Source organism: Myodes glareolus, chromosome 22 (assembly GCF_982192425.1).
Source record: "Myodes glareolus chromosome 22, mMyoGla1.1, whole genome shotgun sequence".
Classification (NCBI taxonomy): Eukaryota; Metazoa; Chordata; class Mammalia; order Rodentia; family Cricetidae; genus Myodes; species Myodes glareolus.
Genome location: NC_142047.1, coordinates 23,100,941 through 23,117,458, shown reverse-complemented (window position 1 = coordinate 23,117,458; position 16,518 = coordinate 23,100,941). Strand labels below are relative to the sequence as shown.

At 52.6% G+C, this 16,518-nt stretch overlaps 1 protein-coding gene across 3 annotated transcripts in view; it reads right to left on the bottom strand.

The window, feature by feature from the left end:
* Positions 1-16,518, bottom strand: part of Gnao1 (G protein subunit alpha o1) — a 148,693-nt gene that overhangs the window by 6,879 nt on the left and 125,296 nt on the right. For 2 of the 3 annotated variants that reach the window (XM_048428667.3, XM_048428669.3), the window contains exons 4-6: positions 14,173-14,333; positions 12,372-12,500; positions 11,477-11,606 (exon numbers count right to left, since the gene is read on the bottom strand). In XM_048428667.3, coding sequence (XP_048284624.1) covers positions 11,477-11,606; positions 12,372-12,500; positions 14,173-14,333 — 420 coding nt within the window. Of the gene's footprint in view, positions 1-1,841; positions 5,662-7,697; positions 7,852-11,476; positions 11,607-12,371; positions 12,501-14,172; positions 14,334-16,518 lie in introns of those variants that run through there. The other variant, XM_048428668.3, reaches the window with a different exon arrangement.

Sequence of the window (16,518 nt, the reverse complement as noted above, 5' to 3'; positions counted from 1 at the left end):
TACCTGCAGGCCTCGTGGCCATTCTGCCTTCCTGCCTAAGCAGGAGCTAAGATGACAGAGTGACAACTGCTGTCCTTGTGCTGGCACCATGCTCAGCACTCTACCTGCCTAAGGTCCTTCAGCTCATCAACCTGTAGGGGGTCAGTAGCTGTGACTGAAGAGCAGAGAGCAGTGTTGGGAGATGTGACTCAGTAGGCAGAGTGCTTGCCTAGCATGTTGGAGGCTCTGGGTTCCATCCCGTGCTCTGCAAGCAAATGTAAACCAGAGCAGACATGCACCGGGCCCTGAGCTCCACCCAGAGCTTCTTGGGCCGTTTTTCCAGTTAGTGTGGTAATCTGGGCCTTTCAAAGTCATCAGTGTCATGGCTGGCTCCATGCCTTAGGGCCAGCCCTGCCTTCCATCATCTCTCCCAGCCTGGGAACTCTGTTCTTCGGGCTGACAGTAATGTGGGGTTCACAGCCCGAGTGCTCAGCTGCTTCCCACATCCCCTGGACAACAGGAAAACATAGTGCCCCCTTGTATCTGCAGCAAATTACTGTCCTTGATTCTGCTAAGCAAATCCAGTGACATTCATTCTTATTCTCCAATAAAGCCTCCCTGTCCCCTGCACAGGACTCACGTGCCATCTTGGTGGACTCTGCTCAGAGAGGTGCGCCATGTGGACCTGTGTTCAGGACCTAGCATTGTGATACTTGCAACAAATACGACAGCCGGAAAGCTTTGAGACTCCAAGGTTTCAACAGGAAAACATCCTACAGGGTCACCATGGCCTATAGCTGCCAATGCAAAACCTCAACCATTGCACATTGTCCCAAGAGTTACTGAGTCTCCAGGTGGTGGTGGACACAATACAGACATTTGGGATGCTAAGGACCAGAGAGAAATCACAGAGGGGTCACCAGAGTTGTTCAAGCTAATATTGGGGGCCACCTGCTATGGACAGGGCTGAAGGACTCCTCAAGGGTTGATATGCCTAGGTTTGGAAGACTCAAGAGCAATTCACCAAGGTTCCTGGATTCCCACCTGCTGAGTCTCGGCCCACACAGTTCCTACCCCCCACACTGCAGTCCACTTTTAGGTCAGTGGTATCTTGTGCATTAACAAAGTCTGAGGTCCTGAGAGCAGCATGAATTAGCCGAGATTCTGGCGTCAATGGACATACACGGAACTGCTCTGAGGGATGGGGCATGCAGTAGGGCTGGACAGAGCTCCGGGAGGGCGGTGAAAAGGGAAGCTGCTGGGGGAGCGCCGGTACTGAGACCCTCTCCATGCTCAGCCTGACAGCCCCCCCTCAGGAGCCCATGACCAACATGCCTGGAGTACAACAGCTTGTACTCACAGGAGGAAACAGACGCCAGGTACATTCAGAGCAGACATCACCAAAACTGAGAAAAGAGAAGTTAGGGACCACAGATGGCCAACAGCCACCTGCCTGCCATTGCTTTCTCACGGAGCCACTGGAGTCTTCCCGAGGCTCAATTCCTCCCAGTCCTCCACCTGCCCAGGTGGCAGCAGAGCTGAGAACAGAAGGAAGCCATGTCACAATGACCAGCACCCAGCACCAGATCAGGAGCCTTGGTCCTAAGCATCTTGAGACACCAGGTGTTAGGGCGCTAGGACCCTGGGAAGCAGCTCAGCACAGGACGGATCCACCTCTGCCTCACAACAAGGCTGGAGTGAGCAGGGTGGCCAGTGGCCTGAATCCCACTCCCAGTAGTGCTGTGCCTACTCTGCTAGTCCGCCTGCCCGCAGTCCCGACACTGGGGAGAACAGAAGAACCGGTTGCGTAGGTTTATCTGGCAGAAGCTCCTCGGCACTGACACAATACATCACACTGGTGCTAGAAAGAGCTGGCACTTTTTATTAATGGTGGGTGACTAATAAATACATTATGGCAGCCAATAAATTATTACAGTAACTAGGTATTTATTAAATCAGCAAGCCACTCTTCTTACAAAATGACAGTTAATGAGGGTAGGTGATGGCAATGGGTCAGGAGGTGGGGCCACTGCACCTAAGGCTCTGCTAAGGGGAAAAGAGGGTACCCGGCCTGTGGCCTGGGACTGGAAAGTGCGCATAGGCCACATGGGCCAAGTCAGAAGTCAGGGAGAAGACGGGGAAGTGGGGGGCTGCTGCCCACGCAGGGCAGGCAGCTGTGGTTGGTGCAGGAAGCTAAAGGGGAGCAGGGAGTGGGCAGAGAGCTGCTGGGAGGAGCAGTGTATCTGCTGGTGGCCTTTCGTGCCTGGGGAAGAGAAGAAAGCTGCCCTTCACAGGGTAGTCTGCTCCCACTAGTGGGCTCAGGACTGTGGATAAAGGCCATTATTTCTGTTTCCTTCCACCGGTTCCTGCCTTGACACGGCCATCATCTGGCATGGTCTCTAAGGCCAACCCCACTCTCTAAGCAGGTGTGCATAAGGCTCTTCTTACCGAGGGGTGGGGTTTGGGGGAGGCCTGCTTACACTCTGGGTCCTGTTCTTCGAGACGCTGGGCCTTTCTTTTTCTAGCTTGTAGCCTGTTGATCCTGTCAGGAAGGATCTTGCCTCCAGTTGTCCAGATTGAATCTCCATCAAGAGCTGTGGGGCTGGCCCTGAAGCTTATCAGCTAGAAGATTCCCTGCACCTTCAGAATCCTCAGAAGAGGGTGGCAGGCTACGACTGGGTGAGGGCGGGATGAGATCTGGAGGCTTCATGAGTCTCTCCTGTGTGTGGTAGGTTTCCTTGTCAAGAGGCTGGGTCAGATGGAGAAGGGGAGGGGGTCAGGAAGAGAGAGAAGCCTGCCCTCAGGGTAACGGCTGTAGCATGCAGTGTCGGGGAACCATGGGCACATCGGTTGCAGCAGTACTTTCTGCAGAAGCCTGTGGATAGCTAGGTTGTGGGGTTCAGGACACTCAGTGATAATCAGTGCAGTCCACACAGGTCAGGTGCCTTCAGTTCCTAACAGCAGGTATGGGCCTGGGCTAGGAGGCCGAGACGATGGAGGGCTTTTGCCTGGTCCAAGAGGATCCGAAAGGACAGGGCACCGGGATCTAGGGACTCTACAGAAGGGATCACGGGAGGCTTAAGGCCAGAGCTACTGGGGAGTGGCTTAGACTGGGAGGAGTCTATCTTCATCTCCAAACCAGAGTTCAATACAGCACCCTCCGCAACTCAGACCAAAGACTTGGGGGGGGGGCTCTACCCATGTTTAAAGGGAAGATTCTTGGAATGGTCACGGATACAGGCTCAGGACTGGCCCATGGGCGTCTAGGCAAGAGGCATGGTTCCACGAATGTGGTGAAGGCACTCTTCCTGGGAACTGGCTCCTGGCCTGCTGAGTGAGAGCATTCAGAAACTGCAGGACGATCCCTGACATGGCCACTACACATAAGAGACATTGCCCTGGTCTGGCCACTTACAACGCTTCCCCCGCACCCAGTACGACGACGGAGCCAAGCCTCATCTCTTATCCACATTTTCCCCCCATGGTAGAGCCGCTGGTGATGACACAGAAGGGAGGTGGACACTTTTCCCTGTGGACCGTGTTCTTGAGGGCCTACAGTAGATGGCCTAAGACCGCCCTCTCTGGAATGCCTGGAGTGGGAGGCCCAAGAGCAGAGCAAGACACAAACAGGAGTGGGGAGTCTAGGCCGGCCCTGGCCCCGCTGAGGGCTCTGGCTACTGCACTGCAATGATCTGAAGGGGTTGCTCGGGAAGTGGGAACTGTGTGGTTATAGGAATGGTGACTTCTACCTCCCCGGAAGTGGTCTTAAAAGATGGGGCTTGACCAAAATCCCTTGATTGCAGGTGTTTTTAAATTTGGAATTACAGTCTGGGGACACAGGTGGTCACCCACAGTGGAGCCAATGACTTAATCGGCCTTAGGCACCACATCAGGTCACTGAGACTGTGGGCTCCAGGAATCTGTTCTCTGCCATCTTCCAGTTCCCGGCACAAGGTTCTCAAACGACGGCGGTGTGCACAATGTGGGTTGAGGGGGAGTGGCAAGGCAGTCAAACTGGGGTGTGCTTCCTAGAGGATCACCCCTGCAAGCATTTGGCACTGGGGAAGGTCCCCTGGACCACCAGAGTTCTGTTCTTGTTGGAACCAACAAGCCCAGAGCTGATGGCATGGCCAGGGGGACTGGGAAAGAGAGCCAGGGTCCTGCCTGGCCTGGGGCTGAGCACTGTTCAGAGTGGAGGTCAGGAGAACACAGGGCTTGAGGAAGGCAGAGACCCTTCTAGGTTAGACCTTTCCTCACTGCTCTGTGGACACATTGGCACCTCCAGGTACAGCCAGTGCCATGAGCACACAAGCCTGTCTCAACCACTGGCCATGGTAGCAGCTGATAGGAGATGTCAAGGAATGACAGGAAAATGTTCTGACTGTCCAAAGTCAGCCAAGGCGAGGGCTGCCAAAACAATTCCTCCCCTTTTCTTAGGAACTTCTGCAGTAAAGTCCCTCCCTGGGCTCCTCGGGCTCTTCCCCCCAGGGGGCAGGGTGTATGTCTGAGTTGGTTTGTACTCCTCCTAAGCTCACACTCCAGGGCACTGTAGGCTCATCGCTTGCTTTCTACCCTGAGAGCAGGACTATACCAAGGGTTTCCTGCCTTCTTCACCACGGTGGAGTAAAGCAAGGCATTGGCTTCAGGGCTCAGTCTCCTGTGCTTGCCTGAAGAGCTTCCAGTCCCAAGCGTGCCTACTCTGGCTGTGACTTGAAGAAAAGGGCAGCTGAGCCTGTCTGAGCAGAACCAGCAGATGGGTCTTTCAGGACTTAAATCAACCTGTGCAAGGAAGAGCTGCCTTCCCCCTCATCTTTCCTCCCCACCCAAACTTCTGGGCACAGGTCTTGTTTCCCCACCGAGGCTCTTTCGTAGTTGGCCAGTCTTAAGGAATAATCCCAGGTTCTGAAGAGTCCAGGGGCAAGGGAAGATGGCAGAGAAGGGCCAAGATCCAAGGTGAATGAGGAGGGAAGCCCTCCCCAACATCTGAATCTTTGCACCCTAAAAGTGGCCTGATTATATGTTGATGTTTGGTAACAGAACTGCCCTCTACCAAACAGACCCTAAGGAAAGCTGAGAGACGGCATCTACTATCCCCTAATCAGCCAGCACCTGTCATAGGGCCATCCTGCAAGCCACCCTATCACCTAGGTGAAAAGGAGACACAGATACAGCACATGACCATTCTGAACCAGAGGGCAGCGTAGCTCACTCAGGCTCGGAGTAAAACACTTAAGAGACTTGGTTGGCCGGCGAGCAACATCCAGGTGGTGGGCAGTATTTCCTGGCCTTGTGTGTGGTGCTCCACACCTCTGCCCAACCCTGTTCCCATGTGTCATGCAGTCAGAGTAGGGTAGGGTGGGGATGCTCAAAGGATGCTGCCTCCTCCCCCAGGGACAGCCTCTGGGATTTTCTTCAGTGCACAGAGCATCCTAGCGGTGGCAGAGCTCTGGATCCAGGGGAGAAGTGAGCAGCAGGCTGGGCAGGAGGCCAGGGCTCAGTAGAGTCCACAGCCCCTCAGATTTTTGGCGATGATGACGTCCGTCACAGCATCAAAGACAAACTGGATGTTGTTGGTGTCCGTGGCACAGGTGACATGGGTGTAGATTTCCTTGTGAGCTGATTTATTCTTACTCTCATACTGCCCCTGGATGTGAGCCACAGCTTCTGTGAAGGCACTGGGGCCTGCAAGACGAAACAGCGGGTGAGGGGACTCAGCTGACGGAGGTACCCTGGAGTCGCTCAGCACGGGATCCCTGGGCTGGCCATTGTGTCACTTAGGCCAGTGGCCATGGAGCAGGTGCCAGAATCCTCCTCAGGGCCACTAGAAAGCAACAGCCTATATACGGAGTGGGAAGCTTTAGGGCTCAACTCCAGCAACAGTGGTTCATGCCGACCAGCTGGCGGTTGGAACCTAGAGCAGCAATCTCCCTAGGAAGCAACAGACACCGCCATCCCAGTGACCGGCTGACTGAGGTGGGGGCTGCCTGCGACGCTGCTGTTTCCTCCCCACAGGCCTACTGACTCCAGATGCAAATTCTGCCTTGCCACAAGTTGCAGGTGGGACAGAAAGCACTGCTTTTAAGCAGGCATGGCCTCTCTATGCGCCCGTCAGTCTGCAGAAAGGGCCAGAACCCGCTTGAAACTGCAAGTAAGGTAGGAGGACCATGCATTCTGCCTGGCATCTGTGAGCCTCTGTGGGCTCCTCCCCTTCTTGATGCTGCCCTCTGTTCCCTCTCAGCACAACTGAAAACTGACTTGCTCATAGTGCTCTGGTTCCCTGGTAAGTCCAGGGAGAGCACACTGGCTTGAAGAAGGATAGAAAGGCAGAACTTCAACTCTGCATGGAAACCCTCCACGCCCCTGGCGCCCTCCCCCCATCTTCTAAGCACTCAAGGTGAGCCTAGACCAGACTGGGACCATTTGCTAATGGAGGAACATGAAGAGAACTGGAATTGGAGCCACAGTGCAGAGCTGGGGGTGGCACATCTGAAGGGAGAGTCCCAGCCACCTCAGGCATAAGTGCGTAGACCGCAGCCTGGCCATGAGCATCTACAGACCATAGCTGTTTGCTAAGCCAGGGCTGGAAGTAAGGCTAGTGTCCTCTCAGTTAGGGTCCCTTCCTGCCTTGACCTAGTTCCAGTTGATCTTAGTGACTAGCCCTCAAGGGTGTATCACAGGCCATCTTACAGCTGGAGAAGAATTTGGCTGAATGGTGAAGGGGCTAAGTCCTATTCTCCTCAGTTAAAAGCTCTTGGGGTTCTTGCCTACAGAATGACCAGTCTGATTTTGAGAAACGAAGGGCAGGGTGTAGAACGCTATGCTGCTTGCCTGACTTCAGACCATGACCCCACAGGCCCATGCTGCTAGAATCTATATCTTCTGTTCTATGTCCTCCAGGACCTGCTGAACCGAGAACAACTGACAAAGACTGGGTTGTCCTGGGCTCACAACAGCCCACCTGACAGGGCTGTCAATCTTGAAGCTCCTCGGGAGCCCTGGTTAGGTTGCATATCTGGCTCTCTAGCTCAGATCACCGTAACACTGACAGTTGGCCTATTGACCCTGCACTTTCTGCAGCACAGGCAAGGTCCTGCTGCTGGTCAGGTTCTACCTCGCCAATGGGCTATGACAGTCTTGTGGCCACTTGTGCCATTAGAATGGCTGTCAATCATCGTGATCATAGACGTGACAACAGATCTGTAGTGATCACAGACTTGGAGCACGTACCAAGCTTTGCATAGCCATGGGCATCTATAAGGATGCTTATAGGAGACCTACAGGGAGTGGGGAGATAGCCACTGTGACAGCCCCCATCCCATGGTTAGAGAAGTCAATCTAAAGAGGCTATGTGACCTGCCTAGGTCACTCTCCAGGGGCTAAGTTGGGACTGGATCCTGCTAGGCTACCTTACTCGAAGATCAGGTTTGTTGTCTCTTTGACATTGTGGGTTCCCAAGGTGCATGCACCTTCTGCTTATAGACGTGTGTCTGGAGCGCCCTAGGGTGGTTACTATTACCCTGGAGACTGAGATGAAACAAGCCAGGGCTCCAGGACCTAGCTGCCCAGGTCTTCTTGTCATAGCTGGCTCTAGTACAGTTCCTTGGGGTGGATTTTGCAGGCTGAGCTGGGTGCACTAAAGCACGGGAAAGGCCCAGAGAGACCTGGTTCCTTGACCGCCCGTAGCTGCAAGGGGCGGTGTGGACTGCGAAGGGCTCTACCTGTGTATTCAGGGAAGCAGATGGTCAATGGGGACTTCGTGATCTTCTCCTCAAATATGTCCTTCTTGTTGAGAAACAGGATGATGGATGTGTCTGTGAACCACTTGTTGTTGCAAATGCTGTCAAAAAGCTTCAGGGATTCATGCATGCGGTTCTGCAACAGAGCGGAGAGGCAGGTGAGGGCTGGTGGAACCAACACCCTGACCTACCGTGGCTATGACATAGCGAGACAAGCAGAGGGACGGGTCACCAATGCTCTTAATGCATTATTGGGGACAGAGACAGAGGGCCCACGAGAACAAACAGGACATGTCCCTGCTTCATTCCACACACAGGCAGGTTTGGGTGGAGCTGGGGTGGATCAGGAGTGCTGTCCCTTCCAGAGAAAGCTGGCCTGGGCGGGGCACTGAGGTCACTGCAGAGGCTGCAGTCCCTGGAGAGGACATGCACCATGCACATAGAGGGCAGGGGTGCAACCACCATCCAATATGTCTACACGAAACTGTGGATCATGCAGACTTCTCTACCATGGTCTCATTCATTTTTGCCAGCGAGGTCAGGAGGGTGCACGCATTCCATTGGATAACATTAACCGAGGACTGAGGTCCTCGAATTAATCCCGAGTTGGAAGCAGATGCCAGGGGGACAGCGTCTCAGGGGTGATGTTGCTGTGGCCTTGGTTGGTTGGGTGACTTTGTTGATTGACTGGGCTATGTGCTCTCTGGGAAAGCTGGGAGTTGGGGCTGGTTTCTCAGAAGAGGGGCCAGGAGAACCCCAAGAAGAAACTCAGCAAAACAGATTGAAACTGAGAGGAAGCTGAAACCCAGTAGAGGAGGAAAAAGAAACCCTGAAAAATTGATCCAATCAGTCTCAGACCCAGGAAGTGCAGGGCAGCTATGCGAGGCACCTACACAGGCCTCGGCTGCCTTGTGATGGGCAGGCGTGCAGCTGGGATGGATGGAAGGCTGTGTGGAGAGGGTGGCCTCAGCTCAGAAGCCAGCATGGAGCATAGGCCTGGGGCTGGCATTCACAGCAAAGTCACCCAGCGGGGCCCTGAGAACCTGCTGCTTTCAACTCTTAGCTCATGTTTGATCAGAGGGAAGTGCTTCATACCTGCCGGGCTTGGAGGGTCTCTCAGAATCTGCCCATGGTTTTGGCCTTGCTTTGGTAAGAAAAGGCCTTGCGGGTGCTGGTGGCAGTAGTGGTGAAGTTGTGGCAGCCTGTGGCCTGGCTGAGTGGCGCTGAGAGCAGGTACGAGGACAAGATGAGCCCGTGGGGTCCCAGGGTGCAGCGGGCAGGGTGGCTGGTCCGGTGTTGGGCAGCCACTAGCCGCAGGGCCTTCCTGGCCTAGCTCCGGGGGCTGTCTCCAGACATTTCTGTCTCTGTAGCCCCAGTTTTCCTCACCAGGCCAGGGAGGGAAGTGCAGAGTTGGCTAGAGGGGAAGACTGAGGACCAAGGACTGGGTCATTGGTGCCTACATCTTGCCTCTCTAGGGAAGAACATCCAAACTCTACCACCTGTCCTCTGGCTACAACATCTGGACAGAGGAGCAGAACTGCCCCATACTGAGTGGTGTCTGTGCAGACGCTACTTCAGTTCTTAGCCCATCATCACCCCACAGCACATGCCTGAGCATGGTGTGGCGATTACGCATGATCACGCAGGTGGCAGGCGTGATGCCAGGTCTTGGGCTGAATCCATCTGACTCCCAAGCTGTTCACTTCACACACATGTCCCCCACACAGTGACGACTGCTAGTTCCACAGTAATAGTATGGTTTGACTGGCACTATAGCTAGGAGCCACTGCTGTGGGCTGCTGGCAAGTTGGAAGGCAGCCCCTGTTCTCTGGAGGTTTGGTGCTTTCCCCTGGCTGCTGGGTGGCCAGCCTCGGGGAGGGAGAACTCTAGGAAGAGCACATTTCTGACTTTGGCCCATTTGTTTTTCCTTCCTCAGAGTTCTTGCCTCCAGCTTTGGTGGAGAAAAGCAAGGGAAATGGGGAATGAGCTGGAGGCAGGGGAAAGGCTAAGAGAGCAGTAAGGTTAGGAAGGACACTGGAGGGAAAGTGTATTGGTGCACAGGAGCAAGGCTGGTGAGGAGTTAAGGGGAAGCAGGTAGGGCCAACCACCCCGACTTGGAGACCTGAGGCCACAGGGCTTGGTACCCGTTGGACATTCCCTTGCAGCTGTGCTGTGCTCTGGAGATTACTGAGGGTCTGGCCCCACAGCTGATGGTCCTGGGCTTTTGCTCTGGCAGGTCAGGTTCAAAGGAGAAGCCATGCTCCAGTGTGAAGGATCTCCCACCATCCAGCCTCCACCTCCTTGATTCTTTTCCAATACTGGATATGATGTAGCACCTACTTGCAGAAGGACAGGCCACAGGGAGCAGGCACAATGGCTCTCATAACACAGAGGCACCCATGGTGGTGAAGAGTGTACTGGGCCAGTCATTCGGATGGATGCACTAACAGGAGAATGTCCTGGGCTTTGGGTAGTCACAGAGTCTGGAGTTGAAGAGTGTTCTAGGCCATGTTTTCCCCACCCGTACTGGGGCTTGGGACTAGACCACTGTCTGCCACAGTCACCCTGAGTGACAGCTCTGAACCCCAGCCATCACAAGAAGAGCCTGGACCACCCCTCCTACCAGCAGCTTGGCTTCCATCTGCCAAAAGTCTCATCATTCAGTGCAAACTACTTAGGACGACGGGTCCTCCTCTGCCAGCACTGTACCCCCTCAAGAGCTCATCCACCCCTTCCATAGACACCAGTAACGACGGGACCGGGACTGGTAAACAAATTGGACTCATAAGGAAGACAGTCCTTGTTTAAGGACAGCACAACCACAGGTCCCTCCTCTGACCCTTGGTGCAGATCCCAAAGGCTCAGGGTGAAGCACTCCTATTCCAGATAGGAAGGCAGATGCCAAAGTGTGAGTCCACAGCCATGAAACCCACTCTCAGAAGTGGGCTTGTCTCCCATGACCCAGTAGGATATACTTGAGGCCTCCTGGTCCCTTTCCAGGCTTTGTGGATAGGTCCACAGACTTGTGGGCTGAAACTCCAATGGGAAAAGCTCAGTGGATGTACCTGGCTCAGAGCAATACTATACTGGCTGGCCGGGCACTGTTAAGCAAAAACGCGTCCATGACCAGCAGCCTTAGACAAGAAAGGTGGTATTACTGTCCCTGCTTTTCAGACGACAGGAACCCAGCCGGAAAGGGTGCTGCCTGAATTTAGCTCATACCAATGAGCAGCAGAGACAGGATGAGGCCAAGGGGAAGACTGACAAGGACCCTCTCAAGCCAGGTGGCAGGTCTTAGAGGCCGAGAGTGACATAGAGAACCCACGCTTGACACTCCCAGTATGCCTGTTTCTTGGTGCCCCTCTTGGCCAGGTAGTCCCACACCTCTCCAGCTGGCCAGAATCCCAGGAAGGGCAGAAGAAGCTAAGGCTGCCTTTCCTGTTACACACATGCTCTTGCTTGGCTGCTGTCTGGCTTTGTAGGATTTCCTTAATATTTTTTTGGTCTGTCAGTCCTGTGTGACTCCACTGTTTACTAACAAGGTGCTTACTGGTCAAGACCCTGACATCGATAAGTTATCAGCAGCATATTTGAGTACAAACTCCACTGGGAGCCCCAGCGGCCTCTGTTGTACTGGCATGATGAGCATCTGCCTTGACAACACAGAATGTGCGAGGGCGTCTGCCAGAGGCCGTCTGTGAGGCCTGGGAACGCTGAATGCTGGCTTGTTCTGTGGCCAGCGCTCACTTCAGGTCACTCACCGTGGTTTCGTCCTCGTGGAGCACCTGGTCATAGCCGCTGAGTGCGACACAGAAGATGATGGCCGTGACATCCTCAAAGCAGTGGATCCACTTCTTGCGTTCAGATCGCTGGCCCCCAACGTCAAACAGCCTGTAGAAAGTCAAGGAGAGCTATGAGGGCGGGGATACCTGTTATCTAGTGGGAGACTGCTGAGCAATGGGGATGCAGTACCTCATTCTGAGCACCAACAGACTGACAGATGAGTCACTGCTACCCCTGGCCTGAAGGCGGCTTTCATTACCCCTGAGACCTGTCCCAGGACTGAATTTGAGCAAATACGGTGACTCAAAGACTTTACCTCTCTTCTAGATATACCTGATATCAAGAAACCACACCTGGAAGATAGTCCAGGGGTCACCAGGCCTTAGCCCATGTCTCTTGGGAGACAAAATCTCCCAGTAGGGCTCCAGGAACCTGGTAGACCAGTTCAAGCTCCTGTTCTTTGGCCCTCAGAGCCCCTGGATCCTACGTATGTTCTGTGCCTGGGAAAACCCCACTTCTGTAGGTTCTCTGTAATGTGAGAGGGGAGCTGCCCTCTCAGCCTCTCTGGCTTTGAGACTGTAGTGATGTTTGGACTTTCTTACCTGGTGCAGGCCTGCCCACCTGTCCCCTTCCAGGGTCTCTGAAGTAAGCCACCTGCTGTTTTTAGCCTTTAACCTCAGCAGAAAACAAGTTCTCAGATAGGCTTCTTCTGATATCTAGTTGTCTGATCAAATGAGGGAGATCCTCGAGGCAAGACACTACCTGACTATCCAGATGAGGTGAACCAGTGCATGGACATTCCCCCATCTCTCTGTCACATCACCAGGCCCAGCACTAGGGCCTGTCAGCAGGCCCCATCTCCTTAGGCCTCACCTGAAGTGGAGGTTCTTGAATGTGAAGTGGGTTTCTACGATGCCGGTGGTTTTGACCCTGGTTCGGAGGATGTCCTGCTCAGTGGGCTGGTAGTCAGCGGCTCCAATCCGATCCAGGCTGTCCAGGTAGCTGGGGATGACAGCATACAAGAGTCCATGAACCTGGACCCTGCTCACTATCTCTGAAATCCAGTATCTGCCATAGCTTTTGCAAGGTTGACTGTGGAGCACTTAGTCAATGCGGGGACAACCAAAGGAGAACTTGAGGGTCTTAGTCTCTAAGGTCCTCAGATTCACTCACAGCAGCAAGGTGTGTAGACCCAGCTACCCTGGGCTGAGACTTGCCAATGAGACTGCCAGGATCACAGCACAGTTCTATCTTCATTTGAAAATAATAATGGCCAACAGGTATAATCTATTCTCTTTAAAATGTATTTATTTACTTTTATATTATGTGTATGGGTGTTTTGTCTGAATGTATGTCTGTGTACCACAGAGGCCAGAAGAAGGTTTCAGATGCCCTGGAACTGGAGTTAGACAGGTGTGAGATGCCAAGTAAGTACTGGAAGAACAGCTAGTGCTTCTAACTACTGAGCCGTCTCTCCAGTCCCCAGTTCCATTGTTTACATGTATTCATGTTCCATCAATGCTCCAGAACTTTCTTACTACTCTATGGTACTCTGAGTCTCTGTCTACCGTCCTGTACATCCTCTTGTTTACCAAGGTCTCTGTGCCTCTTCCCATTTGATGTTCTTGTCAGCGGGGACCAGGGGTCCATCTCGGCTGAGCAGTGGTAGGGCCTTCCTGGAACCCAGACCTTTGGAATTAGGATTCTCTCAATGGAAGGGAAGATAGGGAAGGCTCTGAGGGAGCAGAGTAGGTCAGTGGTATTGGGTCCACCCCACAGGTTCCTTCCGAAGGCCTGAGTGTATCTGGAAGGTTTTGCTTTCAGTCCTCTGTGCCTGGCTTTCCTCGTCCACAACTACCAACCAATTAGCCTCTTCTTTCAGGCTAATATCCTTGATGCTGCTGGACACCAGGCCTTTGTCTCACTATTCCTACCCAAGCTGGACAATGTCCTCTGAACATACAAGCCGGGCCCTGGTCTCATTTTGTGCTTGCTGAGTCTCACCAAGGCCTCCCTAACCATATATGCTGGTTGGGATTTTTCACCTTGACACAAACCTAGACTTATCTGGGAAGAGGGAATCTTAGTTAAGAAAATGGCTTCATAAGACTGGCCTGATTGATGACTGATGTGGTCTAAGGTGAAGAAGTGTTGTAACAGGCCAGAAGAGGGCACCAGATCTCATTACAGATGGTTGTGAGCCACCATGTGGTTGCTGGGAATTGAACTCAGGACCTTTGGAAGAGCAAGCAGTGTTCTTAACCACTGAGCCATCTCTCCAGCCCCCAAAAATGTGCAGCCCAGGCTGGCCTCGAACTCATGATCCTCCTGCCTCTGCCTCCTTCAGCAAATCCTACCGGCGTGTACCACCACAATCGGTGCATCATGGTTCTTGATTCATACTTGTGGCCTGGAGCTTTCTAGAAGAAACAAATCCTATCTGCTAGCCTGGAACCTTTCCGGTGGGTACAGATGTGGTCCCAGAGAGGTGGACCAGGTCCCTGCTCTCCAGAAACTGCCTGTGTGACTGTCTATTTGCTTTCTTCCTCCCCTGGCCTCTTCCTCATCCCGGGCACAAGAAGTCCCCTCCCTGATGGCATTAACCTACGTTTGGATCTCAGTCGGAATCTTCCCCATCTCGGTGCTCCAGCCCCCAGCCCGCCTGGGCACTTACTATTTGGCAGAATCGTTGAGCTGATACTCCCGAGATCGGTTGAAGCACTCCTGGATCCCTGAGTCACCCCAGAGTCGCATCATAGCAGAAAGCAGTTCTGCAGAGAAGGGTTCAGTGTCTTCCATACGGCTCACCACATCACACACCATCTTGGAATCCGCCTGCAAGGACAGAGGGACACACTGCTCTGAGACCTTGGGGCTTCTGATGTCGTCTCTACCAGGACAGCAGGCCAGTGCCAAGATTACACTCAGTCCCTGCCTGCTCCGGAGATGTGGGATCCTGGGAGCCTAGGGCTTTGGGCTTCATTTTCCTTTGAAGCTACTTTGCCTCATGAAAGTTCTAGAGCAACAAACCCCGTGGTCAGACTCAGCTCTCTACCCTTCTCTTCCCAAGAACTGCTCTCCTTCCAACTATCTGAAAAATGGGGCTTTTGCACAGGAATTGTGTGTGTGTGTGTTCTTTGGCTAGTTGTAATTTTCTATTTTCTTAATTGAGGGATGAGGGAACAAGTCCCTGAACCAGTCTCAATCTGGGAGAGGGTCATGGTTGGCTGAGGGATTGGACCCGGGTGGAGCTATACTTTACAAGTCCGTGAAGTTAATACAGATGTCAATACTGAATGAATCACAAGAACTCAGGCCCTTAAGATAAGTGCTTTATTTGGATCTTGCTGTGTAGCTCAAGCTGCCTTGATCTCATGATCTTATTGTGTTTTTATTTTATATTTTTTATTGATTTTTATTGAGCTCTACATTTTTCTCTGCTCCCCTCCCTGCCTCTTCCCTTCTCCCCTCAACCCTCCCCCAAGGTCCCCATGCTCCCAATTTACTCAGGAGATCTTGTCTTTTTCTACTTTCCATGTAGATTAGATCTATGTATGTCTCTCTCAGAGTCCTCATTGTTGTGTGTGGGTTTTTTTTTTTTAAATTTCTTTTTTCTTTCTTTCTTTCTTTCTTTTTTTTTTTTTTTTTAAGGAAACAGACAGGTGCAGTGGAAGCGTGCTGGGCCCATGATCTTCTTTGTTATACCGTAAATTAACCTGTAATCCTCACCTGCCCGAGGAACAGGTAACTTCCTGGGATTCTGGGAATTGTAGTTCTTGAAAAATAACAGCCAAGCCTCATGGGAAAGTACAGTCTTTACAAGCCCTGACCACATGTGCTTTGAGGCCACCTAGCTGAATGTTGCAGGGAATGGTCCTGACCAAAGTCCATCTTGGTTAGTATTTAAACTTTAATATTATTAAACTTTAATAAAAACTTGTCTTAAATTTGGCCCCCAAATGGTGGAACTGTTTTTACTCCCTCGAATCTCAGGATTAACACTGATCTCAGCTCAGGGCTGAGATTACATGAATCTCATGTAATCATGGCATCCCATGAGTAATGCCACCACACCCAGCTTAAAGTTTAATTTTTTGCATTTGTACTTAATTGTCTGTGGTCTGTGGCTGTCAGGCCTACTAAGCAATCCAGGAGAGGTTAAAGAGACACTGGTACCCAAGCTCTCTCCTTCCTTCTGCTCTCTGTCTGAGGGGCATAGCTGACTGTGCTTTCGGCACACAAAGAGAGACTGGGACTCTTGACAGCTACAGGCAAAGTTCTGGGTAATTCCCAGGTTCTTTGGTTCCACTCCTCATCCAGGAAGGCTCCCTCGACTTCAGAGTTAAGAAGAATGCAGAGCAAGGGCAGGAACACTGTGGTCTCAATGGCTCTTGGGGAAGTCACAGGGCTGCATGCACCACTGCCATCACCTTGCACATGCAAGCAGCTTACAGCTTATGCAGGACTGCTGTGCACACACACACCCTGTGGAGACCTTCACAACCACCCGTGAGGAAGCTGTGTGAACAGCATGGCTGGCTGCTCCACTTTCCTGGGCTCTATCTATTCCCTCTGCCCTCCTCCCCTTGGGCAGAAGACACTTCCTGTCTCCCGAATCTGTGGCTACAGTGTTAGGAATTAGCAGGCTGCAAGGTCACTGGGTGGCTTTCCTCACCAGGACCTGCAACTGGGGATCTTGAACATTGGCCAGGAGAATGGAACCTGAGTTGAGTCTCTGGCCCTAGGTGGAGGAGACTTGGCCTTTTCAAGTGTTAAGTGTCATTAATAGATACCCATCTGCTAGTTCAGCATTGTGAAGCAGGCAGGTGGATCCAGGCCAGACAGGACCACACATCAAGACTCTGTCTGAGAGACAGATGTGGGACTGGGTAGAGAGGGATCTAACCTTGTAAGATTTAAAAGATTCCTATCCAGGAAGGCTTTCTGGTAAAGAACAAAGACCACTGTCTCCTCCCTTTGGAGTTACTCAAATGAGCCTGCTCATCATCTGGAAAGGCAG